Below are 27,164 nucleotides of genomic sequence, written 5' to 3' on the forward strand. Positions count from 1 at the left end.
GTAGATATTAACAGGGATGTTACTGTAGTAGATATTAACAGGGATGTTACTGTAGTAGATATTAACAGGGATGTTACTGTAGTAGATATTAACAGGGATGTTACTGTAGTAGATATTAACAGGGATGTTACTGTAGTAGATATTAACAGGGATGTTACTGTAGTAGATATTAACAGGGATGTTACTGTAGTAGATATTAACAGGGATGTTACTGTAGTAGATATTAACAGGGATGTTAGTAGTAGATGTTAACAGGGATGTTACTGTAGTAGATATTAACAGGGATGTTACTGTAGTAGATATTAACAGGGATGTTACTGTAGTAGATATTAACAGGGATGTTACTGTAGTAGATATTAACAGGGATGTTACTGTAGTAGATATTAACAGGGATGTTACTGTAGTAGATATTAACAGGGATGTTACTGTAGTAGATATGAACAGGGATGTTACTGTAGTAGATATTAACAGGGATGTTACTGTAGTAGATATTAACAGGGATGTTACTGTAGTAGATATTAACAGGGATGTTACTGTAGTAGATATTAACAGGGATGTTACTGTAGTAGATATTAACAGGGATGTTACTGTAGTAGATATTAACAGGGATGTTACTGTAGTAGATATTAACAGGGATGTTACTGTAGTAGATATTAACAGGGATGTTACTGTAGTAGATATTAACAGGGATGTTACTGTAGTAGATATTAACAGGGATGTTACTGTAGTAGATATTAACAGGGATGTTACTGTAGTAGATATTAACAGGGATGTTACTGTAGTAGATATTAACAGGGATGTTACTGTAGTAGATATTAACAGGGATGTTACTGTAGTAGATATTAACAGGGATGTTACTGTAGTAGATATTAACAGGGATGTTACTGTAGTAGATATTAACATTAACAGGGATGTTACTGTAGTAGATATTAACAGGGATGTTACTGTAGTAGATATGAACATTAACAGGGATGTTACTGTAGTAGTAGATATTAACAGGGATGTTACTGTAGTAGATATTAACAGGGATGTTACTGTAGTAGATATGAACATTAACAGGGATGTTACTGTAGTAGATATTAACAGGGATGTTACTGTAGTAGATATTAACAGGGATGTTACTGTAGTAGATATTAACAGGGATGTTACTGTAGTAGATATTAACAGGGATGTTACTGTAGTAGATGTTATGTAACATTAACAGGGATGTTACTAGTAGTAGATATTAGGGATGTTACTGTAGTAGATATTAACAGGGATGTTACTGTAGTAGATATTAACAGGGATGTTACTGTAGTAGATATTAACAGGGATGTTACTGTAGTAGATATTAACAGGGATGTTACTGTAGTAGATATTAACAGGGATGTTACTGTAGTAGATAACATTAACAGGGATGTTACTGTAGTAGATATTAACAGGGATGTTACTGTAGTAGATATTAACAGGGATGTTACTGTAGTAGATATTAACAGGGATGTTACTGTAGTAGATATTAACAGGGATGTTACTGTAGTAGATATTAACAGGGATGTTACTGTAGTAGATATATTAACAGGGATGTTACTGTAGTAGATATTAACAGGGATGTTACTGTAGTAGATATTAACAGGGATGTTACTGTAGTAGATATTAACAGGGATGGATAGATATTACAGGGATGTTACTGTAGTAGATATTAACAGGGATGTTACTGTAGTAGATATATTAACAGGGATGTTACTGTAGTAGATATTAACAGGGATGTTACTGTAGTAGATATTAACAGGGATGTTACTGTAGTAGATATTAACAGGGATGTTACTGTAGTAGATATTAACAGGGATGTTACTGTAGTAGATATTAACAGGGATGTTACTGTAGTAGATATTAACAGGGATGTTACTGTAGTAGATATTAACAGGGATGTTACTGTAGTAGATATTAACAGGGATGTTACTGTAGTAGATATTAACAGGGATGTTACTGTAGTAGATATTAACTGTAGTAGGGATGTTACTGTAGTAGATATGAACATTAACAGGGATGTTACTGTAGTAGATATGAACATTAACAGGGATGTTACTGTAGTAGATATATAGATACAGGGATGTTACTGTAGTAGATATTAACAGGGATGTTACTGTAGTAGATATTAACAGGGATGTTACTGTAGTAGATATTAACAGGGATGTTACTGTAGTAGATATTAACAGGGATGTTACTGTAGTAGATATTAACAGGGATGTTACATTAACAGGGATGTTACTGTAGTAGATATTAACAGGGATGTTACTGTAGTAGATATTAACAGGGATGTTACTGTAGTAGATATTAACAGGGATGTTACTGTAGTAGATATTAACAGGGATGTTACTGTAGTAGATATTAACAGGGATGTTACTGTAGTAGATATTAACAGGGATGTTACTGTAGTAGATATTAACAGGGATGTTACTGTTAGTAGATATTAACAGGGATGTTACTGTAGTAGATATAACAGGGATGTTACTGTAGTAGATATTAACAGGATGTTACTAGTAGTAGATATTAACAGGGATGTTACTGTAGTAGATATTAACAGGGATGTTACTGTAGTAGATATTAACAGGGATGTTACTGTAGTAGATATTAACAGGGATGTTACTGTAGTAGATATTAACAGGGATGTTACTGTAGTAGATATAACAGGGAACATTAACAGGGATGTTACTGTAGTAGATATTAACAGGGATGTTACTGTAGTAGATATTAACAGGGATGTTACTGTAGTAGATATTAACAGGGATGTTACTGTAGTAGATATTAACAGGGATGTTACTGTAGTAGATATTAACAGGGATGTTACTGTAGTAGATATTAACAGGGATGTTACTGTAGTAGATATTAACAGGGATGTTACTGTAGTAGATATTAACAGGGATGTTACTGTAGTAGATATGAACATTAACAGGAACAGGGGTAGATTAACAGGGATGTTACTGTAGTAGATATTAACAGGGATGTTACTGTAGTAGATATTAACAGGGATGTTACTGTAGTAGATATTAACAGGGATGTTACTGTAGTAGATAGAACATTAACAGGGATGTTACTGTAGTAGATATAACAGGGATGTTACTGTAGTAGATATTAACAGGGATGTTACTGTAGTAGATATTAACAGGGATGTTACTGTAGTAGATATTAACAGGGATGTTACTGTAGTAGATATTAACAGGGATGTTACTGTAGTAGATATTAACATTAACAGGGATGTTACTGTAGTAGATATTAACAGGGATGTTACTGTAGTAGATATTAACAGGGAGTTACTGTAGTAGATATGTAACACTGTTACTGTAGTAGATATTAACAGGGATGTTACTGTAGTAGATATTGAACAGGGATGTTACTGTAGTAGATATTGAACAGGGATGTTACTGTAGTAGATATTAACAGTGGGAGATTAACAGAGATGTTACTGTAGTAGATATTAACAGGGATGTTACTGTAGTAGATATTAACAGGGATGTTACTGACTACAGTAGATATTAACAGGGATGTTACTGACTACAGTAGATATTAGATGTATATACTGACTAGTAGATATTAACAGGGATGTTACTGTGGGAGGGAGATTAGATATGAACATTAACAGGGATGTTACTGTAGTAGATATGTATATCATTAACAGGGATGTTACTGTAGTAGATATGTATTGAACAGTGGGAGGGAGATTGGAGGGATGTTACTGTAGTAGATATGTAACATTAACAGGGATGTTACTGTAGTAGATATATCACATTAACAGTGGGGATGTTACTGACTACAGTAGATCACCTGACTACAGTGGGAGATTGGAGAGAGGTGTATATTAACAGGGATGTTACTGTAGTAGATGTATATCATTAACAGGGATGTTACTGTAGTAGGAGATTAACAGGGATATTACTGTAGTAGAGATTAACAGGGATATCACTGTAGTAGATATTAACAGGGATGTATATCACTGACTACAGTGGGAGATATTAAGAGGGATGTTACTGTAGTAGATATTAACATTAACAGGGATGTTACTGTAGTGGGAGGATGTAACATTAACAGGGATGTTAGAGATTGGAAGAGGTGTATATCACCTGAACATTAACAGGGATGTATACTGATTGAGAGAGAGGTGTATATCACCTGACTACAGTGGGAGATTGGAGAGGAGATTGGGAGAGAGGTGTATATCACCTGACTACAGTGGGAGATTGTATATCACCTGACTACAGTGGGAGATTGGAGAGAGGTGTATATCACCTGACTACAGTGGGAGATTAGAGAGAGGTGTATATCACCTGACTACAGTGGGAGATTAGAGAGAGAGTGTATATCACCTGACTACAGTGGGAGATTGGAGAGAGGTGTATATCACCTGACTACAGTGGGAGATTGGAGAGAGGTGTATATCACCTGACTACAGTGGGGGAGATTGGAGAGAGGTGTATATCACCTGACTACAGTGGGAGGAGATGGAGAGAGGTGTATATCACCTGACTACAGTGGGAGATTGGAGAGAGGTGTATATCACCTGACTACAGTGGGAGATTAGAGAGAGGTGTATATCACCTGACTACAGTGGGAGATTGGAGAGAGGTGTATATCACCTGACTACAGTGGGAGATTGGAGAGAGGTGTATATCACCTGACTACAGTGGGAGGGAGATTGGAGAGAGGTGTATATCACCTGACTACAGTGGGAGATTGGAGAGAGGTGTATATCACCTGACTACAGTGGGAGATTGGAGAGAGGTGTATATCACCTGACTACAGTGGGAGGGAGATTGGAGAGAGGTGTATATCACCTGACTACAGTGGGAGGGAGATTGGAGAGAGATGTATATCACCTGACTACAGTGGGAGATTGGAGAGAGATGTATATCACCTGACTACAGTGGGAGGGAGATTGGAGAGAGGTGTATATCACCTGACTACAGTGGGAGATTGGAGAGAGGTGTATATCACCTGACTACAGTGGGGAGATTGGAGAGAGATGTATATCACCTGACTACAGTGGGAGGGAGATTGGAGAGAGGTGTATATCACCTGACTACAGTGGGAGATTGGAGAGAGGTGTATATCACCTGACTACAGTGGGAGATTGGAGAGAGGTGTATATCACCTGACTACAGTGGGAGGGAGATTGGAGAGAGGTGTATATCACCTGACTACAGTGGGAGATTGGAGAGAGGTGTATATCACCTGACTACAGTGGGAGGGAGATTAGAAAGAGATGTATATCACCTGACTACAGTGGGAGATTGGAGAGAGGTGTATATCACCTGACTACAGTGGGAGATTGGAGAGAGGTGTATATCACCTGACTACAGTGGGAGATTGGAGAGAGGTGTATATCACCTGACTACAGTGGGAGATTGGAGAGAGATGTATATCACCTGACTACAGTGGGAGATTTGAGAGAGGTGTATATCACCTGACTACAGTGGGAGGGAGATTGGAGAGAGATGTATATCACCTGACTACAGTGGGAGATTGGAGAGAGGTGTATATCACCTGACTACAGTGGGAGATTGGAGAGAGGTGTATATCACCTGACTACAGTGGGAGGTATATCACCTGACTTGGGAGGGAGATTGGAGAGTGTATATCACCTGACTACAGTGGGAGATTGGAGAGAGGTGTATATCACCTGACTACAGTGGGAGATTGGAGAGAGGTGTATATCACCTGACTACAGTGGGAGGGAGATTGGAGAGAGATGTATATCACCTGACTACAGTGGGAGATTGGAGAGAGGTGTATATCACCTGACTACAGTGGGAGGGAGATTTGAGAGAGGTGTATATCACCTGACTACAGTGGGAGATTGGAGAGAGGTGTATATCACCTGACTACAGTGGGAGATTGGAGAGAAGTGTATATCACCTGACTACAGTGGGGGAGGGAGATTGGAGAGAGGTGTATATCACCTGACTACAGTGGGAGGGAGATTGGAGAGAGGTGTATATCACCTGACTACAGTGGGAGGGAGATTGGAGAGAGGTGTATATCACCTGACTACAGTGGGAGATTGGAGAGAGGTGTATATCACCTGACTACAGTGGGAGATTGGAGAGAGATGTATATCACCTGACTACAGTGGGAGAGATTGGAGAGAGGTGTATATCACCTGACTACAGTGGGAGATTGGAGAGAGGTGTATATCACCTGACTACAGTGGGAGATTAGAGAGGTGTATATCACCTGACTACAGTGGGAGGAGATTGGAGAGAGATGTATATCACCTGACTACAGTGGGAGATTGGAGGAGGTGTATATCACCTGACTACAGTGGGAGGGAGATTGGAGAGAGGTGTATATCACCTGACTACAGTGGGAGATTGGAGAGAGGTGTATATCACCTGACTACAGTGGGAGATTGGAGAGAGGTGTATATCACCTGACTACAGTGGGAGATTGGAGAGAGGTGTATATCACCTGACTACAGTGGGAGATTGGAGAGAGAGTGTATATCACCTGACTACAGTGGGAGATTGGAGAGAGGATGTATATCACCTGACTACAGTGGGAGATTGGAGAGAGGTGTATATCACCTGACTACAGTGGGGGAGATTGGAGAGAGGTGTATATCACCTGACTACAGTGGGGGAGATTGGAGAGAGGTGTATATCACCTGACTACAGTGGGAGGGAGATTACAGTGGGAGAGAGGTGTATATCACCTGACTACAGTGGGAGATTGGAGAGAGGTGTATATCACCTGACTACAGTGGGAGATTGGAGAGAGGTGTATATCACCTGACTACAGTGGGAGATGGGAGATTGGAGAGAGAGTGTATATCACCTGACTACAGTGGGAGGGAGATTACCTGGAGAGAGATGTATATCACCTGACTACAGTGGGAGATTGGAGAGAGGTGTATATCACCTGACTACAGTGGGAGATTGGAGAGAGGTGTATATCACCTGACTACAGTGGGAGATTGGAGAGAGGTGTATATCACCTGACTACAGTGGGAGATTGGAGAGAGGTGTATATCACCTGACTACAGTGGGAGATTGGAGAGAGGTGTATATCACCTGACTACAGTGGGAGATTGGAGAGAGATGTATATCACCTGACTACAGTGGGAGATTGGAGAGAGGTGTATATCACCTGACTACAGTGGGAGATTAGAGAGAGGTGTATATCACCTGACTACAGTGGGAGATTGGAGAGAGGTGTATATCACCTGACTACAGTGGGAGATTGGAGAGAGGTGTATATCACCTGACTACAGTGGGAGATTGTCGAGGGAGATTGGAGAGAGGTGTATATCACCAGACTACAGTGGGAGGGAGATTGCAGAGAGGTGTATATCACCTGACTACAGTGGGAGGGAGATTGGAGAGAGATGTATATCACCTGACTACAGTGGGAGATTGGAGAGAGGTGTATATCACCTGACTACAGTGGGAGGGAGATTGGAGAGAGGTGTATATCACCTGACTACAGTGAGGGAGATTGGAGAGAGGTGTATATCACCTGACTACAGTGGGAGATTGGAGAGAGGTGTATATCACCTGACTACAGTGGGAGATTGGAGAGAGGTGTATATCACCTGACTACAGTGGGAGATTGGAGAGAGGTGTATATCACCTGACTACAGTGGGAGATTAGAGAGAGGTGTATATCACCTGACTACAGTGGGAGATTGGAGAGAGGTGTATATCACCTGACTACAGTGGGAGGTATATCACCTGACTACAGTGGGAGATTGGAGAGAGGTGTATATCACCTGACTACAGTGGGAGATTGGAGGAGGTGTATATCACCTGACTACAGTGGGAGATTGGAGAGAGGTGTATATCACCTGACTACAGTGGGAGATTGGAGAGAGGTGGACAGTGAAATAATAGTAATTTAGTTCCTGTAGTTGGGGTTAGAGAGGTAGATCCTGGTAGTTAAGGTTAGTGGTAGTTCCTGGTAGTTAGGGTTAGGGTAGATCCTGGTAGTTAAGGTTAGGGTAGGTCCTGGTAGTTAGGGTTAGGGTAGATCCTGGTAGTTAGGGTTAGGGTAGATCCTGGTAGTTAAGGTTAGGGTAGTTCCTGGTAGTTAGGGTTAGGGTAGATCCTGGTAGTTAGGGTTAGGGTAGATCCTGGTAGTTAAGGTTAGGGTCGTTCCTGGTAGGTCCTGGTAGTTAAGGTTAGGGTAGACCTGGTAGTTAGCGTTAGGGTAGGTCCTGGTAGTTAGGATTAGGGTAGATCCTGGTAGTTAAGGTTAAGGTAGATCCTGGTAGTTAGGGTTAGGGTCATTCCTGGTAGGTAGGGTTAGGGCGTTCCTGAAAGTTAGGGTTAGGGTAGTTCCTGGTAGATCCTGGTAGTTAGGGTTTGGGTCGTTCCTGGTAGATCCTGGTAGTTAGGGTTAGGGTTGATCCTGGTAGTTAGGGTTAGGGTCGTTCCTGGTAGTTAGGGTTTGGGTCGTTCCTGGTAGATCCTGGTAGTTAGGGTTAGGGTCATTCCTGGTAGATCCTTGTAGTTAGGATTAGGGTCGTTCCTGGTAGATCCTGGTAGTTATGGTTACGGTAGTTCCTGGTAGTTAGGGTTAGGGTAGTTCCTGGTAGATCCTGGTAGTTATGGTTAGGGTAGGTCCTGCTAGTTAGGGTTAGGGTAGATCCTGTAGTTAGGGTTAGGGTAGATCCTGGTAGTTAGGGTCATTCCTGGTAGTTAGGGTTAGGGTCGTTCCTGATAGTTAGGGTTAGGGTAGTTCCTGGTAGATCCTGATAGTTTGGGTTAGGGTCATTCCTGGTAGTTAGGGTTAGGGTCGTTCCTGATAGTTAGGGTTAGGGTAGTTCCTGGTAGATCCTGATAGTTTGGGTTAGGGTCGTTCCTGGTAGTTGGGGTAAGGGTCGTTCCTGGTAGTTAGGGTTAGGGTCGTTCCTGGTAGTTGGGGTTAGGGTCGTTCCTGGTAGTTAGGGTTAGGGTCGTTCCTGGTAGATCCTGGTAGTTAGGGTTAGGGTATATCCTGGTAGTTAGGGTTGGGGTCGTTCCTGGTAGTTGGGGTCGTTCCTGGTAGTTGGGGTGAGGGTCGTTCCTGGTAGTTGGGGTTAGGGTCGTTCCTGGTAGTTAGGGTTAGGGTCGTTCCTGGTAGTTTGGTAGTTCCTGGTAGTTAGGGTTAGGGTATATCCTGGTAGTTTGGGTTAGGGTCGTTCCTGGTAGTTAGGGTTAGGGTATATCCTGGTAGTTAGTGTTAGGGTCGTTCCTGGTAGTTGGGGTTAGGGTCGTTCCTGGTAGTTAGGGTTAGGGTCGTTCCTGGTAGTTAGTGTTAGGGTCGTTCCTGGTAGTTGGGGTTAGGGTCGTTCCTGGTAGTTAGTGTTAGGGTCGTTCCTGGTAGTTAGGGTTAGGGTATATCCTGGTAGTTTGGGTTAGGGTCGTTCCTGGTAGTTAGGGTTAGGGTCGTTCCTGGTAGTTCTCACGAACAGAACATCAGCTGACCTTCTCACAGACCCAGTCATAGTAGTTATCTTCCTGTTTTCACAGTTTGATTACCAGGCAGAATGTACGTTTCCTACATAGTGCACTACTTCTGACCAGAGTCCTATGGGTTAGTAGTGCACTACTTCTGACCAGAGTCCTATGGGTTAGTAGTGCACTACTTCTGACCAGAGTCCTATGGGTTAGTAGTGCACTACTTCTGACCAGAGTCCTATGGGTTAGTAGTGCACTACTTCTGACCAGAGTCCTATGGGTTAGTAGTGCACTACTTCTGACCAGAGTCCTATGGGTTAGTAGTGCACTACTTCTGACCAGAGTCCTATGGGTTAGTAGTGCACTACTTCTGACCAGAGTCCTATGGGTTAGTAGTGCACTACTTCTGACCAGAGTCCTATGGGTTAATAGTGCACTACTTCTGACCAGAGTCCTATGGGTTAGTAGTGCACTACTTCTGACCAGAGTCCTATGGGTTAGTAGTGCACTACTTCTGACCAGAGTCCTATGGGTTAATAGTGCACTACTTCTGACCAGAGTCCTATGGGTTAGTAGTGCACTATAAAGGGAAAAGGGTGCCATTTGGGGCTTCACTTCCCAGTCTGATGGCTGACGTCTCTGTTGATATGCTGACCATCTACTGTATGGTATGATAACATGCTTTATGTGTTCTGATCTCATTATCCTCTAGCTACCTGCTGAAACGGTAGGGTCCATGCTTTATGTGGTCTGATCTCATTATCCTCTAGCTACCTGCTGAAACGTTAGGGTCCATGCTTTTTAGGTTGAAGCTTTGGTGTTTACAGCAGTTTACCACCTTAGACACATGTTTCCTCCATTGTATCAGTTGTGGAGGAGAAACATGATCACTGTAGAGGAACTGCCCCACACAGAACCCCTGTCATGATGCTGTACTGTACTGGTAACCAGGACAACACTGCCAGACCAGCTGCATGCTTGGCTCTAGTAACTGTAAAGTCCCCTCAGAGAGCCCAACCCCTGTCATGATGCTGTACTATACTGGTAACCAGGACAACACTGCCAGACCAGCTGCATGCTTGGCTCTAGTAACTGTAAAGTCCCCTCAGAGAGCCCAACCCCTGTCATGATGCTGTACTATACTGGTAACCAGGACAACACTGCCAGACCAGCTGCATGCTTGGCTCTAGTAACTGTAAAGTCCCCTCAGAGAGCCCAACCCCTGTCATGATGCTGTACTATACTGGTAACCAGGACAACACTGCCAGACCAGCTGCATGCTTGGCTCTAGTAACTGTAAAGTCCCCTCAGAGAGCCCAACCCCTGTCATGATGCTGTACTATACTGGTAACCAGGACAACACTGCCAGACCAGCTGCATGCTTTGGTCTCGGTATGTAATGAAGACCGTTGTCTAGAACAACCAGAGGCCACTCTGACCAGAGGCATTGGCAAACAGTCATAATAGATCACATCACTCAAATGTTATTGGTCACATGCGCCGAATACAACAGGTGTAGACTTTACAGTGAAATGCTTTCTTACAATCCGTTTCCCTACTGTGAAGAGTTTAAAAGTAAGACAAATATTTTCTAAATAAAAAAGGAAATAGTAACACAATAAAAACAATTATGAGGCTATATACAGGAAGTATCAGGTAATAATATGGTTATATACAGGAAGTATCAGGTAATAATATGGTTATATACAGGAAGTATCAGGTAATAATATGGTTATATACAGGAAGTACCAGGTAATAACATGGCTATATACAGGAAGTATCAGGTAATAACATGGCTATATACAGGAAGTATCAGGTAATAACATGGCTATATACAGGAAGTATCAGGTAAATAACATGGCTATATACATGAAGTACCAGGTAATAACATGGCTATATACAGGAAGTATCAGGTAATAACATGGCTATATACAGGAAGTATCAGCTAATAACATGGCTATATACAGGAAGTATCAGGTAATAACATGGCTATATACAGGAAGTATCAGGTAATAACATGGTTATATACAGGAAGTATCAGGTAATAACATGGCTATATACAGAATACAGGAAGTACCAGGTAATAAGATGGCTATATACAGGAAGTATCAGGTAATAACATGGCTATATACAGGAAGTATCAGGTAATAACATGACTATATACAGGAAGTATCAGCTAATAACATGGCTATATACAGGAAGTATCAGGTAATAACATGGCTATATACAGGAAGTATGAGCTAATAACATGGTTATATACATGAAATATCAGGTAATAACATGGCTATATACAGGAAGTATCAGCTAATAACATGGCTATATACAGGAAGTATCAGGTAATAACATGGCTATATACAGGAAGTATCAGCTAATAACATGGTTATATACAGGAAGTATCAGGTAATATCATGGCTATATACAGGTAGTATCAGGTAATAACATGGTTATATACAGGAAGTATCAGCTAATAACATGGTTATATACAGGAAGTACCAGGTAATAACATGGCTATATACAGGAAGTACCAGGTAATAACATGGTTATATACAGGAAGTACCAGGTAATTACATGGTTATATACAGGAGATACCAAGTAATAACATGGCTATATACAGGAAGTATCAGGTAATAACATGGCTATATACAGGAAGTATCAGCTAATAACATGGTTATATACAGGAAGTATCAGCTAATAACATGGTTATATACAGGAAGTACCAGGTAATAACATGGCTATATACAGGGAGTACCAGGTAATAACATGGCTATATACAGGAGTACCAGGTAATAACATGGTTATATACAGGGAGTACCAGGTAATAACATGGCTATATACAGGTGGTACCAGGTAATAACATGGCTATATACAGGAAGTACCAGGTAATAACATGGTTATATGCAGGAAGTATCAGGTAATAACATGGCTATATACAGGAAGTATCAGCTAATAACATGGCTATATACAGGAAGTATCAGGTAATAACATGGTTATATACAGGAAGTATCAGGTAATAACATGGCTATGGTAGAAGCTGTTCAGCAGTCTAATGGCTTGGGGGTAGAAGCTGTTCAGCAGTCTAATGGCTTGGGGGTAGAAGCTGTTCAGCAGTCTAATGGCTTGGGGGTAGAAGCTGTTCAGCAGTCTGATGGCTTGGGGGTAGAAGCTGTTCAGCAGTCTAATGGCTTGGGGGTAGAAGCTGTTCAGCAGTCTGATGGCTTGGGGTAGAAGCTGTTCAGCAGTCTGATGGCTTGGGGTAGAAGCTGTTCAGCATTCTGATGGCTTGGGGTAGAAGCTGTTCAGCAGTCTGATGGCTTGGGGGTAGAAGTTGTTCAGCAGTCTGATGGCTTGGGGGTAGAAGCTGTTCAGCAGTCTAATGGCTTGGGGGTAGAAGCTGTTCAGCAGTCTGATGGCTTGGGGTTAGAAGCTGTTCAGGAGTCTGATGGCTTGGGGGTAGAAGCTGTTCAGGAGTCTGATGGCTTGGAGCCTTTTGGTCCCAGACTTGGTGCTCCAGGACCGCTCCACATGGCAGGAGATGTTGAGCTTCATCGACTGTCTGTTTCTTGTTGGAGTATTGCACATAGTCTGTGGTAGATTGTGAAATGGCCCATCTTTTTTCTTGAGAAGTCTTTGGCGGGGAGACAGATGCTGTGGGATTATTTCTCCAGGGAGGCTCTACATATCTCCACATCACACTGTTTGTTCTAGAAAGAACAGGTGTTAAACAGATTGACCTCAGAGACAGCCCTGTGAGGAGGGAGGACCCAAGGAGAATACCATTAGACAAAGACGGGGGGGATTACCCAAGGAGCATACATTCTACAGACAACCTCCTCTAGTGTAACATTCTACAGACAACCTCCTCAAGTTTAACATTCTACAGAGACAGTATTCTCCTCCAGTTTAACATTGTACAGAGACAGTAACCTCCTCTAGTTTAACATTCTACAGACAACCTCTTCAACTTTAACATTATACAGAGACAGTAACCTCCTCTAGTGTAACATTCTACAGAGACAGTAACCTCCTCAACTTTAACATTATACAGAGACAGTAACCTCCTCTAGTTAACATTCTACAGAGACAGTAACCTCCTCTAGTGTAACATTCTACAGAGACAGTAACCTCCTAACATTATACTTTAACATTATACAGAGACAGTAACCTCCATTCTAGTTTAACATTCTACAGAGACAGTAACCTCCTCTAGTTTAACATTCTACAGAGACAGTAACCTCCTCTAGTTTAACATTCTACAGAGACAGTAACCTCCTCTAGTTTAACATTCTAGTCTAGTTTAACATTCTACAGAGACAGTAACCTCCTCTAGTGTAACATTCTACAGAGACAGTAACATCCTCTAGTGTAACATTCTACATAACCTCCTATAGTTTAACATTCTACAGAGACAGTAACCTCCTCTAGTTTAACATTCTACAGAGACAGTAACAGTAACATTCTACAGTAACCTCCTATAGTTTAACATTCTACAGAGACAGTAACATCCTCTAGTGTAACATTCTACAGTAACCTCCTATAGTTTAACATTCTACAGAGACAGTAACCTCCTCTAGTTTAACATTCTACAGAGACAGTAACCTCCTCTAGTTTAACATTCTACAGAGACAGTAACCTCCTCTAGTTTAACATTCTACAGAGACAGTAACCTCCTCTAGTTTAACATTCTACAGAGACAGTAACCTCCTCTAGTTTAACATTCTACAGAGACAGTAACCTCCTCTAGTTAACATTCTACAGAGACAGTAACCTCTAGTGTAACATTCTACAGTAACCTCCTATAGTTTAACATTCTACAGAGACAGTAACTAGTAACATTCTACAGAGACAGTAACATCCTCTAGTGTAACATTCTACAGTAACCTCCTATAGTTTAACATTCTACAGAGACAGTAACATCCTCTAGTGTAACATTCTACAGTAACCTCTTATAGTTTAACATTCTACAGAGACAGTAACCTCCTCTAGTTTAACATTCTACAGAGACAGTAACCTCCTCTAGTTTAACATTCTACAGAGACAGTAACCTCCTCTAGTTTAACATTCTACAGAGACAGTAACCTCCTCTAGTTTAACATTCTACAGAGACAGTAACACTAGTAACATTATACAGAGACAGTAACCTCCTCTAGTTTAACATTCTACAGAGACAGTAACCTCCTCTAGTGTAACATTCTACAGAGACAGTAACATCCTCTAGTTTAACATTCTACAGAGACAGTAACCTCTCTAGTTTAACATTCTACAGAGACAGTAACCTCCTCTAGTGTAACATTCTACAGAGACAGTAAATCCTCTAGTGTAACATTCTACAGTAACCTCCTATAGTTTAACATTCTACAGAGACAGTAAGTGTAACATTCTACAGAGACAGTAACATCCTCTAGTGTAACATTCTACAGTAACCTCCTATAGTTTAACATTCTACAGAGAAAGTAACATCCTCTAGTGTAACATTCTACAGTAACCTCCTATAGTTTAACATTCTACAGAGACAGTAACCTCCTCTAGTTTAACATTCTACAGAGACACATTCTAGAGACAGTAACCTCCTCTAGTTTAACAACAGAGACAGTAACCTCCTCTAGTTTAACATTCTACAGACAGTAACTAGTTTAACATTCTACAGAGACAGTAACCTCCTCTAGTTTAACATTCTACAGACAGTAACAGTAACATTCCTCTAGTTTAACATTCTACAGAGACAGTAACCTCCTCTAGTTTAACATTCTACAGAGACAGTAACCTCCTCTAGTGTAACATTCTACAGAGACAGTAACATCCTCTAGTGTAACATTCTACAGTAACCTCCTATAGTTTAACATTCTACAGAGACAGTAACATCCTCTAGTGTAACATTCTACAGTAACCTCCTATAGTTTAACATTCTACAGAGACAGTAACCTCCTCTAGTTTAACATTCTACAGAGACAGTAACCTCCTCTAGTTTAACATTCTACAGAGACAGTAACCTCCTCTAGTTTAACATTCTACAGAGACAGTAACATCCTCTAGTGTAACATTATACAGTAACCTCCTATAGTTTAACATTCTACAGAGACAGTAACCTCCTCTAGTGTAACATTCTACAGAGACAGTAACATCCTCTAGTTTAACATTCTACAGAGACAGTAACCTCCTCTAGTTTAACATTCTACAGAGACAGACAGTAACATTCTACAGTAACCTCTAGTTTAACATTCTACAGAGACAGTAACCTCCTCTAGTTTAACATTCTACAGAGACAGTAACATCCTCTAGTGTAACATTATACAGTAACCTCCTATAGTTTAACATTCTACAGAGACAGTAACCTCCTCTAGTGTAACATTCTACAGAGACAGTAACATCCTCTAGTTTAACATTCTACAGAGACAGTAACCTCCTCTAGTTTAACATTCTACAGAGACAGTAACATCCTCTAGTGTAACATTCTACAGTAACCTCCTATAGTTTAACATTCTACAGAGACAGTAACATCCTCTAGTTTAACATTATACAGAGACAGTAACCTCCTCTAGTTTGTGCTGTGTAATCTCATGAAGCATTCTGGGGTCTCAGCTATATTTATCAGCCAACAGCTTCAGACTGCAGACGCTCAGGCAGTGGGGGGGCATGTGTGTGCAGACTGCCTGCTGCCTGTGGTGTGTGTGGTGTGTGTGTGTGCGTTTGTGTGACTAGGGTGTGTCAGGATCAGAAATCTTTACTACACTACGGCACTGCACCAAGATCAGATCAGAGAGACACATGTTTCAGCCCAGATATTACTGTCTGTTTACAGCCCAGATATTACTGTCTGTTTACAGCCCAGATATTACTGTCTGTTTACAGCCCAGATATTACTGTTTACAGCCCAGATATTACTGTCTGTTTACAGCCCAGATATTACTGTTTACAGGCCAGATATTACTGTTTACAGCCCAGATATTACTGTCTATTTACAGCCCAGATATTACTGTCTGTTTACAGCCCAGATATTACTGTCTGTTTACAGCCCAGATATTACTGTCTGTTTACAGCCCAGATATTACTGTCTGTTTACAGCCCAGATATTACTGTCTGTTTACAGCCCAGATATTACTGTTTACAGCCCAGATATTACTGTCTGTTTACAGCCCAGATATTACTGTTTACAGGCCAGATATTACTGTTTACAGCCCAGATATTACTGTCTATTTACAGCCCAGATATTACTGTCTGATTACAGCCCAGATATTACTGTCTGTTTACAGCCCAGATATTACTGTCTGTTTACAGCCCAGATATTACTGTTTACAGGCCAGATATTACTGTCTGTTTACAGCCCAGATATTACTGATATTCTCCATAACAACACTCAGTAATCTGCTGTATCTACACAATGCTAATCATATAGCCTATCTATCAGACAAACAGTGCACAGGGCCAGCTATAATGTTGGCATGGCATCTGTCTTTCTCTGTCTGTCTCCCTGGTAGGTAGCCAAAGGTACTGTCTATAACAGCAGCAGGGACTACTGTCTGTTAATCAAATGTAATGTAATGACTACTGCCTGTTAATCAGCAGGGACTACTGTCTGTTAATCAGGGACTACTGTCTGTTAATCAGGGACTACTGCCTGTTAATCAGGCACTACTGTCTGTTAATCAGGGACTACTGTCTGTTAATCAGCAGGGACTACTGTCTGTTAATCAGGGACTACTGTCTGTTAATCAGGGACTACTGTCTGTTAATCAGGGACTACTGTCTGTTAATCAGGGACTACTGTCTGTTAATCAGGGACTACTGCCTGTTAATCAGGCACTACTGCCTGTTAATCAGGGACTACTGTCTGTTAATCAGGGACTACTGTGTTAATCAGCAGGGACTACTGTATGTTGATCAGCAGGGACTACTGCCTGTTAATCACCGGAGACTACTGTCTTTTAGTCAGGGACTACTGTCTTTTAGTCAGGGACTACTGCCTGTTAATCAGGGACTACTGTCTGTTAATCAGGGACTACTGCCTGTTAATCAACAGGGACTACTGCCTGTTAATCAGGGACTACTGCCTGTTAATCAGGGACTACTGCCTGTTAATCAGCAGGGACTACTGTCTGTTAATCAGGGACTACTGTCTGTTGATCAGGGACTACTGTCTGTTGATCAGGGACTACTGTCTGTTAATCAGGGACTACTGTCGGTTGACCAGGAACTACTGTCTGTTGATCAGCAGGGACCATTGTATGTCATGCAAGGACTACTGTCTGTTATACATGGTGTACTAACTGTTTGTGTTTGTGTGTGTGTGTGTGTGTGTGTGTGTGTGTGTGTGTGTGTGTGTGTGTGTGTGTGTGTGTGTGTGTGTGTGTGTGTGTGTGTGTGTGTGTGTGTGTGTGTGTGTGTGTGTGTGTGTGTGTGTGTGTGTGTGTGTTTGACAGCAGTTTACATGGGTACTAATGTTTTGTTCAGTCAGTGTAGATCATAACCTAGGTGATCTCTGTGTTACAGATTGACAGTAATGCCAGTTACTTGAGAGCAGCCCGGGCAGGGAACCTAGAGAAGGCTTTGGATTACCTGAAGACTGGGGTCGAAATCAACATCTGTAACCAGGTTAGTCCCTAACCATGACCCCTGACCCCTATAACCTAACTATTTAGACTGCGGTCGAAATCAACATCTGTAACCAGGTTAGTCCCTAACCATGACCCCTGACCCCTATAACCTAACTATCTAGACTGGGGTCGAAATCAACATCTGTAACCAGGTTAGTCCCTAACCATGACCCCTGACCCCTATAACCTAACTATCTAGACTGGGGTCGAAATCAACATCTGTAACCAGGTTAGTCCCTAACCATGACCCCTGACCCCTATAACCTAACTATCTAGACTGGGGTCGAAATCAACATCTGTAACCAGGTTAGTCCCTAAACATGACCCCTGACCCCTATAACCTAACTATCTAGACTGGGGTCGAAATCAACATCTGTAACCAGGTTAGTCCCAGAACCATGACCCCTGAACCCTATAACCTAACTATAGACTGGGGTCGAAATCAACATCTGTAACCAGGTTAGTCCCTAACCATAACCCCTGACCCCTATAACCTAACTATAGACTGGGGTCGAAATCAACATCCGTAACCAGGTTAGTCCCTAACCATGACCCCTGACCCCTATAACCTAACTATCTAGACTGGGGTCGAAATCTGTAACCAGGTTAGTCCCTAACCATGACCCCTGACCCATATAACCTAACTATCTAGACTGGGGTCGAAATCAACATCTGTAACTAGGTTAGTCCCTAACCATGACCCCTGACTCCTATAACCTAACTATCTAGACTGGGGTCGAAATCAACATCTGTAACCAAGTTAGTCCCTAACCATGATCCATGACCCCTAACCATTTAGACTGGGGTCGAAATCAACATCTTTAACCCAGACAGTCCCTATCCATGACCCCTAAGCTCTGACCCCTTAAAAAAATGTTTTTAAATGTTACCTTTATTTAACTAGGCAAGTTAGTTAAGAACTAATTCTTATTTACAATGACTGCCTATGGGGGAACAGTGGGTTAACTGCCTTGTTCAGGGGCTGAACGACAGATTTGAACCTTATCAGCTTGAGGATTTGATCCAGCAACCTTTTTGTTACTGGCCAAACGCTCTAACCACTAAGCTCTGACCCCTGACCCCTAAGCTCTGACCCCTAACCCCTAAGCTCTGACCACTAACCTTAACCCAACCAGGTCAGATAGACAACTCCCTCAGCTTTCTTTGGAAATCACCTCAGTGAAACCCAGCCCCTAAGCTACATGAGTTATTGGTAAATGTTAGTTCTGATATTGAGAATCCATAGCTCCTGATGTGTCTGTGTTCACCTCTATCTCCCTGTATTCTCTGTCCTGCTGTAGAATGGCCTCAACGCCCTCCATCTGGCCTCTAAAGAGGGCCATGCCGAGGTGGTCACACAACTCATCAAGCTGGGAGCCAATGTGGACGCTGCAACTAAGGTTAGCCCCGCCCCTCTCCTCCTCTGAGAAGATAGATAATAAGATAGGAGGCGCCTGACTGGTAGCCTATAGGGAGGAGCCTGACTGGTAGCCTATAGGGAGGATGGAGGGAGGAGTCTGACAGGTCACCTATAGGGAGGAGTTATAGGGAGGAGCGTGACTGGTAGCCTATAGGGAGGATGGAGGGAGGAGTCTGACAGGTCACCTATAGGGAGGAGTTATAGGGATTGCGCTACATAGAGAATAGGATGCCATTTGGGATGTAGAATGTGTCTATGTTGTTGACAACACAGTTAATTGGCCTATCAGAGAACTGAGTTAAAGCTGTGACATCATATGAATGGGCCTATCAAAGAGCTGTGACATCATATTTATTGGAACTACCCATCCCGGATCCGGGAGAATTGTCATCAACTACACTAATTAGCATAGTGCAACGGTAAAAAAATATTACTAGAAAATATTCATGAAATCACAAGTGAAATATAGCCTAGCATAGCATTATGTCCAGCTAGCAGCAGGAAGCTCGGTCACGAAAATCAGAAAAGCAATCAAATTACCTTTGATGATCTTCGGATGTTTTCACTGACGAGACTCCCAGTTAGACAGCAAATGTTCCTTTTGTTCCATAAAGATTATTTTTATACCCAAAATACCTCCTTTTGTTGGTCACGTTATGTTGAGAAATCCAACGGAAATATCGGTCACGACAACGCTGTGATATCCATAATATCGACAGAAACATGGCAAACGTTTTTTATAATCAATCTCCAAGGTGTTTTTCAAATATCTATTCGATAATATATCAACCGGGACAATTGGCTTTTCACGAGGAGCGAGAGGAAAAATTACTACCTCTGTCTTTTACGCAAGAATCACTCTGAGAGCCCTCAGCTGGCCACTGACGCAATGTAGTCGTTTACGCTCATTCTTCAAAATTAAGGCCTGAAACTACGTCTAAAGGCTGTAGACACCTTAGGGAAGCCACAGAAAAGGGAATCTGGTTGATATCCCTTTCAATGGGCAATAGGGATGCATAGAAAGACAGGGGTTTGAAAATAAGAGTCACTTCCTGATTGGATTTTTCTCAGGATTTCGTCTGCAATATCAGTTCTGTTATACTCACAGACAATATTTTTACAGTTTTGGAAACTTTAGAGTGTTTTCTATCCTAAACTGTCAATTATATGCATATTATTATTATTATTATTATTATTATTATATTATTCTAGCATCTGGTCCTGAGAAATAGGCGGTTTACTTTGGGAACATTATTTTTCCAAAAATAAAAATAGTGCCCCCTAGTTTCAAGAGGTTAATGGGCCTATCAGAGAGCTAAGAGAGAGCTGTGACATCATATTCATGGGCCTATCAGAGAGCTTAGAGAGAGCTGTGACATCATATTAATGGGCCTATCAGAGAGCTGATAGAGAGCTGTGACATGTTACTGGGCCTATCAGAGCAGAGAATCGGCAGTACCGAGCCGGCAGTACCACTCACTCACTCACTCACTCACTCACTCACTCACTCACTCACTCACTCACTCACTCACTCACTCACTCATCCCTCCCTGTGTCTTTCCAGAAAGGGAACACAGCTCTCCACATAGCGTCTCTGGCTGGTCAGGTGGATGTAGTGAAGGAGCTGGTGACCAGCGGAGCTAACATCAACGCACAATCTCAGGTGAGTCTAGGACCGCCCCCTTTAGACACACCCACATTCTCAGGTGAGTCTAGGACCGCCCCCTTTAGACACACCCACAGTCTCAGGTGTGTCTAGGACCTCTCCCTTTAGACACACCCACAGTTTCAGGTGAGTCTTGGACCTCTCCCTTTAGACACACCCACAGTCTCAGGTGAGTCTAAGACCACCCCCTTTAGACACACCCACAGTCTTAGCTGCATACTGTAAATAACAGATGTAGACGAACAGTAAAATGCTTATGGGCCTTTCCCAACAATGCAGAGGAAAATAATAGAAAAATTATAACATGAGGAATAAATACGCAATGAGTAACGATATCTTGGCTATATACACCGGGTATTATTACTGAGTCTATCTGCAAGGGTACGAGGTAATTGAGGTAGATATGTACATATGAGTAGTGGTAAAGTGACTAGGCAACAGGACAGATAATAAGCAGTAGCAGCGTATGCGATGAGTCAAAAGAGTTCATGCAAAAGGGGTCAATGCAGATAGTCCGGACAGCTATTTAGTTAGCTATTTAACTAACTATTTAGCTATCATAGTCTGCTGCAGGAAAAACGTATGTGTTATGGCTTTACACCCCCTGCTAAATTGTGGATAAAGAGTTACCTGTCTAACAGAACACAGAGGGTGTTATTTAATGGAAGCCTCTACAACATAATCCCCAGGGAATTCCCCAGGGCAGCTGTCTAGGCCCCTTACTTTAAAAAATATTTACTCACGACATGTCACTGGTTTGAGTAAAGCCAGTGTGTCTATGTATGTGGATGACTCAACCCTATTCACGTCAGCCACTACAGCGATTGAAATGACTTCCGATACTTAACAAAGAGCTGCAGTTTGAAATTGTTGCAACCCCTATTACCAGCCTATTCAACCTCTCTTTCGTATTTTCTGAGATTCCCAAAGATTGGAAAGCTGCCGCGGTCATCCCCCTCTTCAAAGGGGGAGACATTCTAGACCCAAACTGTTATAGACCTACAGTGGGGAGAACAAGTATTTGATACACTGCCGATTTTGCAGGTTTTCCTACTTACAAAGTATGTAGAGGTCTGTAATTTCTTATCATAGGTACACTTCAACTGTGAGAGATGGAATCTAAAACAAAAATCCAGAAAATCATATTGTATGATTTTTAAGTAATTAATTTGGATTTTATTGCATGACATAAGTATTAAGAACTTAATATTTGGTATAGAAACCTTTGTTTGCAATTACAGAGATCATACGTTTCCTATAGTTCTTGACCATGTTTGCACACACTGCAGCAGGGATTTTGGCATACAGACCTTCTCCAGATCCTTCAGGTTTTGGGGCTGTCGCTGGACAATATGGACTTTCAGCTCCCTCCAAAGATGTTCTATTGGGTTCAGGTCTGGAGACTGGCTAGGCCACTCCAGGACCTTGAGATGCTTCTTACGGAGCCACTCCTTAGTTGCCCTGGCTGTGTGTTTCGGGTCGTTGTCATGCTGAAAGACCCAGCCATGACCCATCTTCAATGCTTTTACTGAGGGAAGGAGGTTGTTGGCCAAGATCTCGCGATACATGGCCCCATTCATCCTCCCCTCAATACGGTGCAGTTTTCCTGTCCCCTTTGCAGAAAAGCATCCCCAAAGAATGATGTTTCCACCTCCATGCTTCACGGTTGGGATGGTGTTCTTGGGGTTGTACTCATCCTTCTTCTTCCTTCAAACACGGTGAGTGGAGTTTAGACCAAAAGGCTCCAAACACAGAGAGTGCAATGCTGTGCTCTTTAATTGCACCAACGCACCACAGGGTGCTCACAATAATAACGACCCCAAACACTGGGAATGAAAATGTACAACTGAAAAATGCACGACCAGGAACTAACACGTTCCTCTACTACAGAGCGGAAGGTTACAATGATGAATCCCGCACAACAAACAGGCTGTCTAAAGAAGCCCAACTAATCATCACAAACAGGTGCTACCAATAAACATACAAGGAGGGGGAGGAAAGACAATCAGTGGCAGCTAATAGACCAGTGATGACAACCGCCGAGTGCCACCCGACCGGGAAGGGAAGCCACCCTCGGTCGGACTCGTGACAGTACACCCCCCCCCCCCTGACGCGCGGCTCCCGCGAGCACCTCGAGGTCGCCCCGGAGGACGAGGTGCAGGGCCATCCGGATGGAGGCGATGGAAATCCCTCAACATGGATGGATCCAAGATGTCCCCCACCGGTACCCTGCACCTCTCCTCCGGACCGTACCCCTCCCAGTCCACGAGGTACTGCAGGCCCCTCACCCGGCGTCTTGAGTCCAGAATGGCCCGGATCGTATACGCCGGGGACCCCTCGATGTCCAGAGGGGAGGGAGGGACCTCCGGCACCTCACTGTCCTGCAGGGGACCAGCTACCACCGGCCGGAGGAGAGACACATGAAACGAGGGGTTAATACGATAATAGGAAGGGAGTTGTAATCGATAACACACCTCGTTTATTCTCTTCAGGACTTTAAAGGGCCCTACACACTGCGGACCCAGCTTCCGGCAGGGCAAACGGAGGGGTAGGTTTCGGGTCGAGAGCCAGACCCTGTCCCCCGGTACAAACACGGGGGCCTCATTGCGGTGGCGGTCAGCCCACCTCTTCTGCCGTCCACTCTCTTGTTGTAGAGATTCCTGGACGGCCCTCCAGGTCTCCTTGGAGCGCTGTACCCATTCCTCCACCGCAGGAGCCTCGGTCCGGCTCGGATGCCATGGTGCCAGGACCGACTGGTACCCCAACACACACTGAAAAGGGGACACGTTAGTAGAGGAGTGGCGTAGTGAGTTCTGGGCCATTTCCGCCCAGGGAATGTATCGTACCCACTCCCCTGGCCGATCCTGGCAATACGACTGCAGAAACCTACCCACCTCCTTCTGGTCCTTCTGTAGCTCATTTGGTAGAGCATGGCGTTTGTAACGTAGAATGTATGCACACATGACTGTAAGTCGCTTTGGATAAAAGCGTCTGCTAAATGGCATATATTATATATTATATTATTATATTATTCACTCTCTCCACCTGCCCATTACTCTCGGGGTGATAATCGGAGGTCAGGCTGACAGAGACCCCCAAACGTTCCATGAAGGCCCTCCAGACCCGGGACTTGAATTGGGGGCCCCGATCAGAAACGATGTCCTCCGGCACCCCGTAGTGCCGAAAGACATGGGTGAATAATGCCTCCGCAGTCTGTAGGGCTGTAGGGATACCGGGCAACGGGAGGAGACGGCAGGACTTAGAGAACCGATCCACAATCACTAGAACCGTGGTGTTCCCCTGAGACGGCGGAAGATCGGTCAGGAAATCTACGGATAGATGTGACCATGGCCGTTGTGGAACGGGGAGAGGTTGTAACTTCCCTCTAGGAAGGTGCCTAGGAGCCTTACTCTGGGCGCACACCGAACAGGAGGAGACATAACCCTTAACGTCCTTTGCCAAAGTAGGCCACCAATACCTCCCCCGAAGGCTCCTCACTGTCCTCGTCTCCCCAGGGTGACCCGAGGAGGGTAGGACGTGAGCCCACCGAATCAGTTTGTCCCGAACACCAAACGGCATGTACTTATGCCCCGCCAGATACTGAGGAGGCGCGGGTTCCGCCCTTAACGCCCGCTCGATGTCCGAGTCCACCTCCCATACCACTGGTGCTACCAGTTTAGAGGCGGGAAGGATGGGAGTAGGTTCGGTGGACCCATCCTCCGTGTCGTAAAGACGGGACAGTGCGTCAGCCTTTACGTTCTGGGAGCCCGGTCTATACAACAATGTAAACCGGAACCGGGTGAAGAATATGGCCCACCTTGCCTGACGTGGGTTAAGTATCCTAGCTGCCCGAATATACTCCAGATTCTGGTGGTCGGTCCAGATGAGAAAGGGGTGCTAAGCCCCCCTCAAGCCAGTGTCTCCACACCTTCAGAGCTCTAACCACCGCTAGCAACTTCCGGTCCCCCACATCATAGTTACGCTCCACTGGGCTGAGCTTCCTTGAGAAAAAAAGCGCAGGGGCGGAGTTTTGGTGGCGTACCCGAGCGCTGTGATAGCACGGCACCCACCCCAGCCTCGGCCGCGTCCACCTCTACTGTGAATGCTAAAGAGAGGTCCGGATGCGCCAAAACGGGTGAACAGCGCCTTCAACTTGTTGAAAGCTCCTTCCGACTCTGCTGACCACTGCAACCGCACCGGGCCCCCCTTCAGCAGTGAGGTAATGGGAGCCGCTATCTGTCCAAAACCCCAGATAAACCTCCGGTAGTAGTTGGCAAAACCCAAAAACCGCTGCACCTCCTTTACCGTGGTCGGAGTTGGCCAATTACGCACGGCCCTAATGCGGTCGCCCTCCATCACCACCCCCGAGGTGGAAATGCGATTACCCAGAAAGGAGACGGCTCGTTTAGAGAACACGCACTTCTCAGCCTTTACGTATAGGTCATGCTCCAGCAGTCTACCAAGCACTTTACGTACCAGAGACACATGCGCGGTGTGAGTGGCCGAGTAGATCAGAATGTCATCAATATAAACCACCACTCCCTGTCCGCACAGGTCCCTGAGAATCTCGTCTACGAAGGATTGGAAGAAGGCTGGAGCATTCTTTAACCCATACGGCATGACGAGGTACTCAAATCAAATCAAATCAAATTGTATTTGTCACATACACATGGTTGGCAGATGTTAGTGCGAGTGTAGCGAAATGCTTGTGCTTCTAGTTCAATGCAGTAATAACCAACAAGTAATCTAGCTAACAATTCCAAAACTACTACCTTATAGACACAAGTGTAAGGGGATAAAGGTGCTGCCTTGGCAGGAACTAATGGTGATTCATAATAAACCCCAGGAAGAGTAGCTGCTGCCTTGGCAGGAACTAATGGGGATCCATAATAAACCCCAGGAAGAGTAGCTGCTGCCTTGGCAGAAACTAATGGGGATCCATAATAAACCCCAGGAAGAGGAGCTGCTGACTCGTTGTTTATTATCTATGCATAGCCAGTTTACAAATGACCTCGATTAACCTATACCCCTGCACCTTGACATGGTACCGGTACCCCCTGTATATAGCCTCCACATTGACTCTGTACCGATACCCCCTGTATATAGTCTCCACATTGACTCTGTACCAGTACCCCCTGTATATAGCTTCCACATTGACTCTATACCGGTACCCCCTGTATATAGCCTCCACATTGACTCTGTACCGGTACCCCCTGTATATAGCCTCCACATTGACTCTGTATCGGTACCCCCTGTATATAGCCTCCACATTGACTCTGTACCGGTACCCCCTGTATATAGCCTCCACATTGACTCTGTACTGGTACCCCCTGTATATAACCTCCACATTGACTCTGTACCGGTACCCCCTGTATATAGCCTCCACATTGATTCTGTACCGGTACCCCTGTATATAGCCTCCACATTGACTCTGTACCAGTACCACCTGTATATAGCCTCCACATTGACTCTGTACCAGTACCACCTGTATATAGCCTCCACATTGACTCTGTACCAGTACCACCTGTATATAGCCTCCACATTGACTCTGTACCAGTACCACCTGTATATAGCCTCCACATTGACTCTGTACCGGTACCCGATGTTCAAATGTTCATAAATGACCAGCATGGTCAAATAATAATAATCACAGTAGTTGTCGAGGGTGCAACAAGTCAGCACCTCAGGAGTAAATGTCAGTTGGCTTTTCATAGCCAATCATTAAGAGTATCTCTACCGATCCTGCTGTCTCTAGAGAGTTGAAAACAGCATGTCTGGGACAGGTTGCACGTCCGGTGAACAAGTCAGGGTTCCATAGCCGCAGGCAGAACAGTTGAAACTGGAGCAGCAGCACGGCCAGGTGGGCTGGGGACAGCAAGGAGTCATCATGCCAGGTAGTCCTGAGGCATGGCCCTAGGGCTCAGGTCCTCCAAGAGAGAGAAAGAAAGAGAGAATTAGAGAGATAATAATGGCAGTATTGTCTGTATTACTATAATAATGTACTGTGATAATGGCTGTATTACTATAATAATGTACTGTGATAATGGCTGTGTTGTCTGTATTACTATAATAATGTACTG

At 43.6% G+C, this 27,164-nt stretch overlaps 1 protein-coding gene across 1 annotated transcript in view; it reads left to right on the plus strand.

Annotated features, from left to right (window-relative positions):
* LOC124022438 (ankyrin-3-like) overlaps positions 1 to 27,164 on the plus strand; it is a gene marked incomplete at its 3' end in the record, with an annotated part of 124,621 nt that overhangs the window by 23,931 nt on the left and 73,526 nt on the right. The window contains 3 exon segments of the mRNA XM_046337363.1: positions 17,895 to 17,996; positions 19,300 to 19,398; positions 20,983 to 21,081. Of these exon segments, the coding sequence (XP_046193319.1) occupies positions 17,895 to 17,996; positions 19,300 to 19,398; positions 20,983 to 21,081 (300 nt within the window).

This window comes from Oncorhynchus gorbuscha, unplaced genomic scaffold (genome assembly GCF_021184085.1).
Source record: "Oncorhynchus gorbuscha isolate QuinsamMale2020 ecotype Even-year unplaced genomic scaffold, OgorEven_v1.0 Un_scaffold_1390, whole genome shotgun sequence".
Lineage (NCBI taxonomy): Eukaryota > Metazoa > Chordata > Actinopteri > Salmoniformes > Salmonidae > Oncorhynchus > Oncorhynchus gorbuscha.